At 36.4% G+C, this 15348-nt stretch overlaps 1 protein-coding gene across 1 annotated transcript in view; it reads right to left on the bottom strand.

The window, feature by feature from the left end:
- The window catches only part of LOC149775708 (putative tRNA (uracil-O(2)-)-methyltransferase), a 66211-nt gene that overhangs the window by 12341 nt on the left and 38522 nt on the right, over positions 1 to 15348 (bottom strand). The window contains exons 8-9 of the mRNA XM_089943879.1: positions 10905 to 11088; positions 10078 to 10426 (exon numbers count right to left, since the gene is read on the bottom strand). Of these exons, the coding sequence (XP_089800005.1) occupies positions 10078 to 10426; positions 10905 to 11088 (533 nt within the window). The remainder of the gene's footprint in view (positions 1 to 10077; positions 10427 to 10904; positions 11089 to 15348) is intronic.

Raw genomic sequence — 15348 nt, 5'->3', positions numbered from 1 at the left:
TGTCGACATAAATTCCTTTTTTTTTCACTCTTACTCGGCCTTGAATCTGAGCGGGATCTGTCTCCTATAGAAATGTGCTTTGAAAATCATCCCAACAGATGCTTCAGATTTGGTAAAGAATTGCCTCTCAACGAATTCCTTTGCCTGTTTGGTCTCCTCTATGTGGCATTGGGTCTGATTATCCTGGGTTGCCTGTTTGTGAGACCATTACAGATGATACTGTTGTCTCAACTCATGATGGTTCTAAAGTGAATCATTATTTTGCTCTAATTCATTTGAAGACCGAGGGACTGATGCTGAGACCTAATAGAGTGCCCTGAACTGGTATAATGTATCTCTGAAAGTGAACCACTGGAATTTCCTGGAGGACTTGTGAATTGGAACATGTAAAGATGGAAGCATCTTGTAAATCTATACCGATTGTGAAGTCTCCCTCCTGAATGGCACTTAGAACCAGTCTTGGTGTTGAGTAAACTGAGGTCTAAAACTAGCTGAGGAGTGCTAATGGCTTTTAGTATAAAAAAGGGTCTTAAAAATGCATTTTGATGTTATGTTTTGAACAATCTCTACCACCCATTTTTGGAGAAGATTATTTCCTGCTGCAGAACATTTGCTCTATATGGATACTCTAGGACAATGAGTGATGAGCAGTGAATGTTATCGAGACACCTCCAAAATAACTTGTAGGATCCATGAATTTTAAGGACAATGTAATTTCCATTCTCCCCTACCCCTTGGTGGTGTGAGAATGTCATTTCTTTCTGGAAGGAGGTTGGTATTGAGAGAAACTAAGGTGAAAATGACCCCCCCCTCACATTCATGTCCAAAATTATTCTTTACAACTGTGGCCTTGAACATGTATAGGGTCTGATGCACTGCTTCCCCATCTGGTGTGCCCTAACGGGGTCCTTTATATTCCTCAGAACATTATTATGAAAAGATCACCATTGTCTCTGATGCTGGCTATGAGTCATATTTGTATCCTTGGTAGCCCATCTGTTTACTTCCTCCAAATGACCATTAAAGAGTAGGTTGGAGGACAATGGTTGTGATTAATGCATGGCCTTTAGTAGCTCTTTCAGGATGATGGAAGTGGATTGCTACACATCCAGAGATGCTGCCAAGACTTTATCTAAAGGGGGGAAACAGATGTATTTCAATATCCATCTCTCTTCCTGTTTCACTCTGTTAGAACCCTACTGAAATTAAAATACTTAAAAGATGTCACTTCTAGTTATGTAAGAATTAATATGTTGATTGTTTTCGAGCTTAATTTGTGCCTTATCTATGAACATTGTTCTATGCTAAGAACTCCATTTCATATTATGCTATCTGAAAGGGGCATACACATAGCTAGCTATATGCAAGCCAGCTTGAAAAAGTTGGGAAACTATTCTTTATGGTTGTACAATTTTCCATAGCTTATAGGTATTGTCTTTATGGTTATTTACAATTTTCCATAGCTTATAGGTATTGTCTTTATGGTTGTTATGTACAATTTTCCATAGCTTATAGGTATTGTCTTTTGGATGCTTCTACTTCAAAACAGGATTTTTCACTAACATAAGCTCTGCAAAAGTTTCACTTTTTTAAATTAATGCTTTGCTGACTACTATTTCTTTATGTTCCATAATGCTATATTAGGGTTTTCAGTCCATCATTGACAGAGTGTCCTTTTTTAAGATATAAATTTTGATCAAATAAATGAATGCACTTTTTGATTTCATTTTAGATTCTTAATTATTCGTTTTATCTAACTGTCATAGGGTTATACAGTTTACAACACCAAATTCTGCAAGGCTAAATTGTTTGAGACAAAACATGAAAATCGCACTCATCTGGCATACATTCAACATTAATTGTGGGTTCAAAATCATTCAATGCTGTCTCCATTTGCACTTTCCAGTTCTAATAATGTGTGGACAGTGTTAGCTTTTGTAGCAAATCTTTAGCTTGGGACGAGTGGATTTATGGGATAGTAGTCATACTCTTAAGGCATTATGATTGGGTAACATATTTGAGGAGAAATATAATTGTTTTTTATGAAAAGGATATATCTAAAACATTCATTTTTGTTTTACCTGTGACAAACATTGAAAAGAAAAGACAATGTTCACAGTGTCTGTTTGTCTAGTATCAACTTGGGTATTTTTTTGTTCAGGGAATGTTCATCAGAATTTTCCCTCAAATACATCAGAGAGGAAGAAATATACAAAGACTGATGGCTAAGGAGCCTGCAACTCAAAGACTACATGGAGAAATTGTTTTGGATCTGGCAGTACGATCTATTGTTGCTTTAGAAAGGAAAAATGTTTATCAGGGTATAGCAAATTTTTAAGCATAATTATGTTTCTCTGAGAATACTTACCCAATCACATTACATTAGGAATATTAGTCTGCTACCTTGCAAATCCAACCCTACTGAAAGTTGAAAATTATCTTTTCCTGTCTATATCCAATAGACTAAGGGCAATAACTTTTGTCCATTACCTGCCCTTGGCATTGCCAGGTGTCACTAATTTTGAGTTGAGCAAGATACTAACCAATATGCTTATATGGCAGTGTGGTTGGAAGGGTTTTTAAGTAATGTGATTGGGTAAATATTCTAAGAGAAATATAATTTACTTAAAAATTTGCTTTCTCCTGCGAATACACTCCCCAATCACATTAGGTTAGGAGCATAAGTAATAGAAGGGGATGCTGAGCATCTGACCTCTACATCAGATATCCTTCTAAGGAAGAACAGCTTGATTCCCCATGTGAATGATGACTTATTCTCCTAATTACATAAGGTGGTGCTCTACAGTTTTGTGTTATGCACAGGGCTGGAATTCTACAGAAAAAGAATTTCCCTGGCTTTCCTCACTGGTTATACTGGCTATTTAAAAAAGCCCTTGTATATCTTAGGTATAATTCAAAGAAACTTTAATTCCCTTTATTTTTGTGTATGATTGATGAATGTAATATGGGTTATAGGGTATACAGCTTGGCATTACTCCAGATGTGCACCTTTCAAAAGTGCTAGCTCGACTTGGTCATTTTCACTTCCTGAACTTCAGAGGTAAATCTGTGACCCTTATGTACAGTAAAGAAGATGAAGATTGAAATCTTCTTACCTGTAGAATTTCACTGGGTGAATCCTGTGAAGCTAACAGGCTGTGTTGATTGATTTAGATGGGTCTGGTGTCCACCTGTGCTGCCACCACAAGACCAACTGGAATCAAGGTTTGCCTCTGCAACGGTAAATCTCTGATGAAGGCTCGAGAAGGTTGACTCTGCATGCCAGCCAACTGCTTCTATTACATCTTGGATAGAAACGATGTGTTTGAATGTGAGGCTTGCAGAGATGGCTCAAAGCTTCTGAGTAACAATTATCATGAGGCGACCCAGATCTGGTGAGACCTCAGAATACTCTGTGCCATGAAGCACAGGTTTGAGGGGTAATAATCTGTGTTCCAGCTCACACCAGAAGGATGAGGTGTTTATGCATGCCATGACATGACTTGTCTCTGTGCATTTCAAGTAGTGCTTGAGAGTATGAACAGGATCTTGCATGGCTGCTGTTCAAGACCTGCTGGAAACAGACTCAACGATTTTGATGGTTCTGGCTACATGAACACAAGGAAGTCGCAGCAGATTCCGGTTGGTTAAAAATCATGAATCCAGATGGCCAAAATTAGGAGATGGACATGTCTGACTTTTCCCCATTCACTAAAAGCCTTGATGATCTAAAGGGGAGAGGAGATCATTCCTACCTTGGGGCAGAATAGAACTTGCCATGTTTCTGGAGGATACTGTCCAGGTATGTTACTACTGTTGTTGTAGATGACATTGATCGGAACAAGGTGACGACGTAATCCATAATCTCCGTCAAAGCCCAAGGGCTGATGTTTAGGTCCAAGTGAGAACTATTAACTGATAAACTGTATCATGGTAAGCAAAACAGAAAAATGTTCATAACACAGAGTGGAAAGGGATGTGAAAATGTGCACCAGTGAGATCAAGACTGACCGCATACTCATCCCATCCAAAGAAGAGGCGAATTGAACTTGCCATCTCCATCTTGAATTTTTCAAGTGCAGTGAATTGGTTGAGGTGACTGAAGTTGATGTTGGGTCTCAACCTGCTATTTGCTGTCCAAAAAGGAAACAGCCCTAAATAAAACCCCAAGGACTGTGGTGTTTGCACAAGCATCACCCCTTGTTTCTTTTGCTCTTTTTTTACATATGAGCAATTGTATCTCCTGTTGTAGAAAGTCATCCTTCTCCTGCTCTGATGGTGCACCTGTGAAGAGGGGAGATGGAGGAGAGGTGACGGGGTTGTAGATGAATGAAACCTGAAACCCCTCCAAATGACCTGGATCACCCACTACCCTGTACTAAGGGAACAGGGAGATCCAATTTGGTTTCTTATTGCCTCTGTAAGATTGTTTCCCAGGAATCTATATTGGTGCATGTGACTGAGAAAATCCCCTGTCCTGAGGTCGTTTAACATCCCTTCACTCTGGTGGGAGTTGTGTGGTTCCAAACACCTGTGGGTTGAGCAGCAAGGTGGAGAGGCAGTTCCTGAGCTACCTGCCTCTTAACTTCCTCTATTCTTCCTCCATAGCAATGGTGACCCGAACAGAGCCATCCAGAATGGGAGGGTATGACAAGGTTTGAGCGACGTATCATATCAGGAGTAAATTAGTAGAACCAGTCAAAGTATTGCCCATGGTATGCTAAGAAGCCCTGGTTAATGACTACAGCAATAATGACCATCGCCTCCTAAGCATGGCTATTGCTGGGTGCCTCCATTGAGTCTGAAAGGTGCCACAGAGCCCAAATGCAACAATGAAGAAGATGCAACAACGTCCTAAACCAGCTCTGAGGGGCATGCAGCACATTTATCCATCTCATTAAACAGATGAGCCAACAAATGGACAGCTGCTCTATTCTTGTCAAAGGCCAGAAGATTAGTACTGAATGTGTTTGTCGCCTTAAGTCTATAAGATTGGGAACCAGAAGGATGGCATCTCTTCCTCCTCTTCACAATCTACTAATTTTTCAGAGTAGCAGCAAGAATTAAGGGCATTTTGAAGTAGCCAACTCCCTTGAAATGTCAACAGTGGCTTAAAAGCTAAACTTCAGTCCATTCCATGGTCAGATCTGAGTATGATGTGAAGGATAGTGGATTTAAAGGAGTTTTGTGGCACTCACTGTGCATCAAGAACCAATCTGGGTCTATTTGCAGCTCTGGAGAAGACATACCAGGTGGTATAAAGACTCAATTCCATCCTAATGAAAAAACTTTCCTTTGTGGACAAGCAGTGAACATACAGAAGTCAGGTACTGCTGGCTGGTTTACCCAATGAATGGTCAGCCTGGAAGCTGGCAGTATAGAAGATGATCCATCTATCACTGATACCAACCAGTCCAAGGGCATGGCTGTACAGAGAGGTTTCTCACCGATATCTCCATCATAAAAAGGGCATGTCTCCCAAGGTATGGTTAGACAGATGGATCTGCCACTAAGATTCCCATAAATAAATAGTTGGCTGGACTGATTCAACTAAAAAGTCCCCATACTAGAATGGCTGGACGACCAGTGATGGCAGTATGGCAGCGACAGTGCGTTTTTTTTAATGCATTCAATCCAATGGATCTGGTACAAAACTGAGGTGTCCTTACTTGTAGGCCTGGAGAGCATGCTTGGACAAGCAGGGGGACTTGCCCACTAGGCTGCCTAAAATTGAGAAACACTCCCACAATGAGTCAGAAATACAAGCAATGAACTAATTGGCTGGACCATCTTCTCAAAAGGTCTCCTGTTCTGGATGGTCAGTGCCAGATGTATGGTCGATAATGGATGGAAGGCTGCTGATGGCTGGACAGCTGGTAATGGTGCAGTGATATAAGGAGGTGGATCCAACTGATCTGGTATGAACTCCATGCGCCCCGACTTACAGGCCCAAAGGCATTGCTCACACATGTGGGGGAACTTGCACCCACTGGACTGCCTAAAATTCGGGAATTCTTCCCAATGAGTCATCATTACCAACAATGAACCATAGGTTGTCTTCCTTGACTTATTCCATATTTCCTTCCCTTCAATGCTAAATGGACTATTGCTTTGAATTTGCATTTCATGCATTTATTAAATATTTCTCCAGAAATGGCCCAAGAAGAGAAAGCAAAGCATAGATTAGCAAATCAGTATGTGACTAACTAGCTTAGCTCAGTCTTTCTTTGACCATGTATTACTGAATCAGATGCTGCATATCATAGACAATGTATACTTGTATAAACAAGTTCTCATGGTAGACTTCCATGCTCTGAAGTTGCATATAACGCACTTAAATGACATTCTGCTCAAATGACACAAGAGAAAGCAAATCATAAATTAGTAATTCATGGAGTTGCTAACTAGCTAATATTAATGAAGGAATCGAAAAAGATAGTGTTGCACTCAAAACTTATAGATTATGTTTTGAACTTGTGCATTTCAAGTATTTAGTTGACCGTTCTACTGAAAAAACACAAGAAAGGAAATACAAAGCATAAATAAGCAATGCAGCATGTTAATAATTTGCTAAAATCAACTCAGTAACAAATGGAATGAGTGAAAATTGTAAAAATCGTGCTAACTCATAATGACCTTGCAGAGGTCAATGATAGCATGTTATGTGGTCTTAATAGGACAAGAAGTGAAAAATAAAGCATAAATTAGCAATGCAGCATGTTAATAGCTTGCTAAAATCAACAAATGGTACAAGCAAAAAATGTCAAAGTCGCACTAACTAGTAATGACCTTGCAGAGATCAAAAACAACATGGTGTGACGTGGTCTTAAAAAGATAAAGTCTCTAAAGGTGAAAAAATCACTCAAATTTGGCAGAAATTGAAAAAGTATACAACTTACAGCAGAATGATTAATCTACACAAAAGATCCAAAAGGAATGTTTGATGGTTCAATTAGAACAACAAATTGCTTGGATTATCGAAGGATAAACTGTATGATGTGATCAGAACAGTAGCGCAGCTTACAATCTATTACATTCCTGAAGCTTTATGCTCATAGATGTTTATTATGGCAAGATTTGACAATAGATCATAACAAGAAAAGCACACCAATAATAGGTTAATAGCCCAATTAATTATATAAATCTCGTTAAATAGAAAATGAATTTCTAAGCAGCAATTTATCTATTTAAATAAATAGCAGAATCAAAATTATATTTTTAAATTTTGTCAGCGTTTGAATTCCAAAGTGAAGATAAATATCGCACGTTTAAAAAAGGCACACTCTTTAAGTATCAATGCCTTTCTCCATGTTGGTGATAAAATGCTATGGGTAACTTTGATCAAAAGTTATGGTTCAAACTCTCTCTTTTGTTTACTTGTAAAACCACATTTTATTTCAAGCAATAATGCATTTTTAATATAAAATAAAGAAAGCCTATAGTGTGATATAGCTTTGGTAAACATTTGTGATGCTGAGAGATGTAAACTGTATCACTGAATGACTAAGGGGATAATACAAATTTTATATGGTTTGTTTTATGTATAGCTAGAAACCAATTTTTACATGAAAATGTCGCAACTTAACCACATTATTTTACTTAGTCAAGTTTGGAATTAATTTGCAAAATATAATAAAAACATTTTCATTCCGAAGTTTCATTTTTTAATTCTTTGTATATTTCTTTCAATTGTCATTTATTTTGCAAAAGAAATATAGTGGGGAAAAAACCATAATCCCAGACTACTTAAAATATGTAATGCATAATTAAAATTTTGAAACTGTCCTTGTCCCGTTGCTTTTAATTTTTAATTAAGCTGATGGTAGCACATGTGCACTGTATTACTTGCGCTAGTAAACATGTGTTGACAAATATAATCTGATTACAGTCAAACTTCCCATCCGCACACTATAAATGTTTGTATCAACAGTAACCTTTTTCCATTATTCTAGATGTAAAACATCTCTGTCCTTGTAAGGCCACTATGTTAACTGAGCTAAATAGATATTAATAGATAGATACAAAAAAGAGAGGAGCACAGAGACAAAGCAAACATTTCAAATTCTTCTGCATTTAATATATGTGTCTAGTATAATATTTTGTGTCTTTGCCTTCTGCTATTCTTTCTCTCAAAACTAACTGTAATTAAATATTTTATTTATATAAATCTCTTATCAGCAGTAAATGTTTGACATCCACTTTTTTGACCCCATTTAATACCTGTAAAAAGTCCATAGAATAACAATTTTCTTCTGAAGTTTTCTGATGACACTTATGAATTAATATTTAATCTGAGTAAATGTGCCTACATGACTATGTTCATATATACTTTAACTCCTGGAGGACAAAGTCAATAAGAAGAATAAAAACGTGGGATACTTTTTGTTCAATAGCAACAAGTGTCACTAAGTCATATAAGATCTATGGCAAGGCCAACTTTGTAGTGGCCTGACTTCATAATGGACCAAGCATGTTATGGGGAAATTTCTTAATTAAATTTGCATGGGCTGAATCTGTAATGGTCTGACTTTGTTATGGGCTGATTCAACTATGGGCTGAGATTACCAGTTACCTTATAATTCAAGTCATTTAAGATTCTATTATATTCAACTCACTTTACATGCTAAAGAGTTGGGAGTGGATTTTAGGCTGGGAGACAAAGAGAGACGGATGGTATGGGATGTGGCTTGAAACAAACACACTTGTTCAAATTTTTAGAAATGAAAGTCTAGATGTGCATCAAAGCTGTTTCACTTTTTTCTAAATTTAAGTTAAATGCTAGAGACCTGTTGTATGATACTATGAGACCTTAACATCAAATGCATTTCTCTGTCCAAATTTTTTTCCGCACAAACTATCCTCATTTTTGTTCTAATGTGTGTGGTGGTGCAATATTTTCATTCAACAGTTACTGTACATTTTGAAACATCGAAGTGCGACATTGAACATATACATGTAGGAACTGTCTTTACTGCCTGTTGTTGACTTGAGGCAGGAAGCTGAAGTAGCAGGTGTAGCAATTGCCTTCAAGGAAAGAATGCCACTCCTCCACCAGTACCTGGTAATGCATTTAGATTTCTTTAACAAAAACAGTCAGGACAGAAAGAAACTTTTTTAATGAATCACTTTGTTCTTGTCATGAATGACTACTGATCGAGTGCAATAGTCAATACAGTGTATACAATTCTGTGTAGATAAAAAAATTGTCACATTTTCTCATAACCAAAGTTATTTTCAAAGTTTAAGGGTTAAAGTACTGAGAACCCTTCTGTAGCATAGTTAGTGTATCTTTTTTAATTTAATATATGATGCCATATCATTCTTGTAGAATAAACTTTAGAAAGAATTATGACACAAAAAATGTTACCACTGTATGGTCTGTATCAGTAAAAAGGTATACAATTGACCCCTGTTGAGTTGGGTTTATGGTGTCTGAGTTTCTCCCATCTGTTTGTTTAGTGTGTTGATTCATGGAGAGAATACAATAAAATTGGCATGGGGTGCCATAAAATCCACTATGACTGCAATAAAATCAGTGACTAACTTCCACTAGATTGAGTGGTTTTCCACTAGTCTTGAGGTAATATCTACCAGGCTGAATGGACTTCCACTATTCCTAGTGGGAACTTAATCCCCCGTCCCTCTGTCCACATTGACTGGATTGAACAGGCAACCCATTAAACAAGATGTGTGTACTGTATTATACAGTTTCCATACATGTACTGTTATCAGACTTGTCACATGTTAGCAGAGAAATGGAGTGGTTAAAAGGTAGGAGGTCAAAGTCACAGTACATATATATACAATTTCTGATATAATAAAGATACTGGAATATAAACTGAAAAATACAGCAGATAGGGAGGCATCAGTCAGATACTGGACATTAAACCTTTCATTGAATCTTACAGCTGTTGTTTTACCTCTGTATGACCTTGCCAAAATCAAATGCATGAAATAACATTTGATCAATTGATACATCTTTGTAAGAAACTGCTAGACATTGAATTTTATGAGGCAAATGCATAAATATGAAAATACAAAGAAAGAACAGGAAATGAAGCTGCTGTTTCTCCTTACCACCTTTTCTCCAAAGTCGTCCATCTGGCAGTTGTTCTGTGCTACCATTTTCACAGTTTAAAACTCTATCAAACACTATCTTCACCACATGATCTTTTGTGGACTGAGAAACTGTAATACAGTTTCTAATTTTTTCCACTTTCTCTCTTGGCTGAAAGTCTGAAGGCCAGACTTTACTTTCACCATCATCAGAATTATTCCTTCTCTTTTTAGAGTTAACTCCTTTGCAATCTTCCTTTTCATCCTTGTGACATGTCAGACATCTCCGCTGAATAAAAGCTGATCTTTCACCCTCAATTACAGTCTCTTCTGCTGGAGAATATGATCTGTTGCATCCAACAAAGCACACCTGTAATTGATATGTACAAGAAAGACACACATAAAATGATTAAAAAGGTGTTCATGGAACATAACGGTCAACAAAGTACCTACGAAAATGACCAACAAGCAAAACTTGACTAAGTTGATAGACAGATGTATGAATGGATTGACATGGATAAAACTACATAATGTGGGACATAAAAAAAAATAATGCAAAAAGAAATAGCAATTTTATCCCACAAAATTGTTTAAGCTTTTCTGGTATTCTGTTCCAGTCCAATATGAATTTAATTTTTACAAGTCAACAATCTGGGAAAAATTTACTTTCAGTTAGGTTAACCAAGCAACTATATTCATCAGTAGATTTCTATCCAGTCAAATCAGGTAATAATTATTTTAATGGAGTTAGACCTTTTACTATTTCTTGTGTCTACATTTTACTGTGAAGTTTTTATTTTTGTTTCACCATATATGTAGCATATCGATCACATAAAAATTGTGCTTACTCGTTTGGTTGATGGAATTCTCAACATGTCCTCTTCCACAATGAAGCCACATATTTCTCCAACAAGATGGACATAGTCCAAATATGACCGATACTGGCTGAAGTCTTTCTGATTATTATTGAACTTGCTGCCAAAGTCATATGGACAACATGGTAGCACAAAGTAGCAGCATGTGTAGGAAGATCTAAAAAAAGAAATAATTCAGTCAAATGTGTGCATAATGACCAATCAGAAGACTACACAGAAATGGTCTTTATTGACAGGTGGTAATTATGTATGATCAGTCAAATGGTGGTCATTATATACAATCTGGATAGATAAATAAATTCCAAAAGATTGGTGGACATATAAAAAAAAAGAGATTATGCTTTTAACATACAGGTGATTATTAATTCAGATATCGTGTAAAGCCATCAACAATTGTGCCCTTGTAATAACTGGTTGCTATCTTTATAATAACTGGTTGCTATCTTTACAATAACTGGTTGCTATCTTTATAATAACTGGTTGCTATCTTTACAATAACTGGTTGCTATCTTGTTACTATCTTTATAATAACTGGTTGCTATCTTTATAATAACTGGTTGCGATCTTTACAATAACTGGTTGCGATCTTTACAATAACTGGAAGCTATCTTTATAATAACTGGTTGCTATCTTTATAATAACTGGTTGCTATCTTTGTAATAAGTTGGTTGCTATCTTTGTTATAACTGGTTGCTATCTTTATAATAACTGGTTGCTATCTTTGTAATAACTGGTTGCTATCTTTATAATAACTGGTTGCTATCTTTATAATAACTGGTTACTATCTTTATAATAACTGGTTGCTATCTTTACAATAACTGGTTGCTATCTTTACAATAACTGGTTGCTATCTGCAGGCAAACTTATACTCAAAATTTAGAGGGGACTGAAAACTTATGGTCTCTGTGGACAGTTGGTTACTATGTGCAGGTCATGGTTGCAACAGTTAAGAAAAAAATATGTAAACATGTACACAGTATACAATAGCCAAAACAATGTCATTTAATTCAAACCAATATGAAACTCAACTTTAGACCTAATCTGCATGTAAGGCCTACAACTTGCATTTATCTATATGTAGGCCATTGACAATGTGCATTCTGTACCTCACTCAACTTGCAATTGCTTCATTTACTGTATGTACTTTTACCTCCTATTGCAACAAAATTCATTTTGCAAAACATGGCATTGTTGAATATATGTGACAATTTTGATAAAACATGCATAACATCATCATTATAATATTTTGTACTGCTCCATATATATCCATAATGTAAGGTCAATAATGCATACTGTGTGGACATGCAGATAATTAATTTAAGGCTGCACTATGGACCCTTCAAGTTTTATCTTGAGACAAAGTTACTTAAAAGATAATTACAGTTGATCTTAGACTAACTGCTCAAGCACATCCAAAGCTAGAATACTGAACAAAGTCTACTCATTGCCAAAAATGCAAAACATGATCAATTTACTGGTTGACATAACTGTCTTACTTATTTTAATTAGTTGGGCAACCAATCAAAAACCTATGGTGGATAATCATGGTTAGAAAATGGGATGAAGAGAAGATGAAATCTTGGGGCAAAATGATCCTGCATTTATTCACAAAGTACCATACAGAGAGGAAATAATGTACCCTAATATTCAAACTAAATTCTACATTGTTCTAGCATCAGGGATTCAAATCCTGGTATGGAAGGCTTATGGATGGGAGGGGTCTGACAATATGTGTCTGAGTGTGAATTTTCTTGTAAAAAAAAATGAAGCAAGCAAATTTATTTCCATGTCCTGCATTTATTTTTGTTCTTTTATAAATTACCCTCCCCCCTTTTTCTGATCTGATGAGGGCTCTTGAACTCACCTTTTTCAATTCCTTGAATGAACCATGCATGTGCATAGAATGTTTTGGGAGGGTCCATTATGACTAAAAGAATGTGCATAGAATGTTTTGGGAGGGTCCATTATGACTAAAGGAATGTGCATTGGCTTACAACTTGCAACAATGTTTCTTAAATTATAATGACACAACATTTCTGTTAACAAACATGCCTTTCAAAGGTAAAATAATGTAGAGCAAAGAATTTGTTGTCAGTATTATCAGCAAATTAACCTGCTTATAACAAATTCATGTCAACTTTCAGGTTTTTCCTAGTGATGCCACGTTTAATGTAAAATCATAATTACTTTTCAGAAATAAAGAATAAAAAATATCCCACTAAAATCTTAAGCAGAGATGTGGAAATATATAATTTAATACGAACTGATAGGTCCAGTGATATTGACAGTCATGTGCATGTATGTTTAAATGGTTCCTGATTTTGTGAATGTTTACAGGCAGTAAGCTAAATTAAACCATTATACATGTAAATGTTGAAACCTTAATGCAGATTTTCATTAGGCCAGGTTTTAGTGCAGTGGTCTCAAACTCAAACCACCCTGAGGGCCACATGAGGGCATTTTCGATGGCCCAAGGGCAGCACAACCTATGTTATCTCTCATGACACCTTGTGACGTCAATCATTTTGCGGGACACAGGACACAGCTTTGGTGGACTTTGTGCAGGTCACGTATTTGAGGCTCATTTTAAGTTTATGCTCAAATGTTCCTTATTTGCTGAAAACCTCTTTAGGCCTGTATAAGACAATAGAAGCACAATATCTGTGGAGCAGACAAATTTTTCTTCTATTGTACTACATGCACACGTAAAGTGGTTACCCATTCTAGCTGATTATTCCAGTTTTCATCATCCATAAGACCACCTCATGCCAACATCTGAGGTGATGACAGTGTGTGGCTGAATTAAAACTACAATTAGGATACAAAGCATCTATACTGCCATTACGAACAGTGCTAAAAAATCTGATAGCCCAACTCTGGGGCCCCTCTAATTTCAGATCGGGCCCATCTTGTATTCTAAATAACGTGCTGGCTGGGCTTGTAAAAAAAAATTATAATTTGCTCGAGGAAACTTTGATCATGCTGATGAAATGTGCAAATGTATTTTCAAGATGTTGACATATCTGCCAACATAAATCAAACCAGCACTGTCCTACATGAAATAAAGCAAGTGCCATACATTAAAGTAGTGGTTCACATGCCCTTGCTAATCTCTCATTTATTTCTGCACCATTTTGTGCCAATCTGTAACTATGGCTTCCATTGTCAAACTTGTCATTAATGATGTTATCCATCCCTGCCTTCTGACCATCAATCTCCATATGTGTGGACTCTTTTTAACTTTTTTGCGCTCATATTTTAACTATTGTAGGCAATTCCACCTCAAGTGCTGAGAGGGAGGGTTATCATGATTTGGTTGCACAAAAACGAGATCAAATGACAGAGAAGATCTGACAATGTTCAAGTTTTCTTAAATTAAGTTTAATATGGTTGTTGCTCACTTTTTTAAAATAAGAATTCATGTTTTGAATCAGTACAAACTAATGTATGTTTCCAAGTCATCACTCTTCACATTGCAAAACAGCATCCTCGTCATTCGAAGAACTTGACGCAATGTCATTACTATCCTCTTCACTGTTATTGTTCAAAGTGGCTCAAACAGATTCAGATAGAGTAAATTGTTCAGGCTGATGGAAAAGTCATGAAATCGTTCTCATGATTTTCCATGATGCAAAGACTCATAACTTCAGCCTGTCTTGGTAGTTATCTCCACTGGGCCAAGGCTTGTAATTACTGATCCTTGACATCACTACTGGCCACAAGATACATATCTAATTATCTCCCAAGGCACTTTGCGGATAACATATATATTTCCTTGTAGTAAATAAAGGGCCCAAGAAAGGTGAGCGGGAAGAAGATTAATCTAATTTTATAATACAGGCAATCAAATAATAACAAGTCAACATGTCTGTTCCTTATTACTTTAAATGACAAAAAAATTTAATACAGTAATCTCAGACCTTCCAACCCTGACGAGTCCGTCTCAGTAAGGCAGTTGATTTTTTTCTGTAAGATTGACCAGTTTTCAGTAAGGTGTAACCAAATATCAATAACTGCTATGTAAAGCTGGAAAACATAATTAAAAGTTTGATACATCGATGATCAACATTATGTTCAACTGAAAGTGTATGAAGTACATGTAGACTTTACCACTAGTCAAGTTGCACAAACTCTAGTTCCAAACCCTTTGCAGCTCAATGGCTTGTTGTCATGTCTCAACTTTACACACTTATTGAAAATTCTTTTCCATTTCACATGATGATGGTAATCATAATTTTTCACATCTCCTGCCAAGAGACATACTCAAATTGGCATGTGATGTCCAATAAACATAATTTTATCCTTTCCACAATTTATTCACAAGAATCTGAATACTCCTTTTTATTCTTCTGTGTTGATTATTAACACTTTTCTAGAAGCTTATTTTCCCTTTTGTCTTAAACATGCATCACTTTCA

Source organism: Sinohyriopsis cumingii, chromosome 19, assembly GCF_028554795.1.
Source record: "Sinohyriopsis cumingii isolate HCF-2022 chromosome 19, ASM2855479v2, whole genome shotgun sequence".
Taxonomy (NCBI): Eukaryota; Metazoa; Mollusca; class Bivalvia; order Unionida; family Unionidae; genus Sinohyriopsis; species Sinohyriopsis cumingii.
Note: the sequence above shows the minus strand (reverse complement) of the source record. Positions and strands in the feature narration are given on the sequence as shown.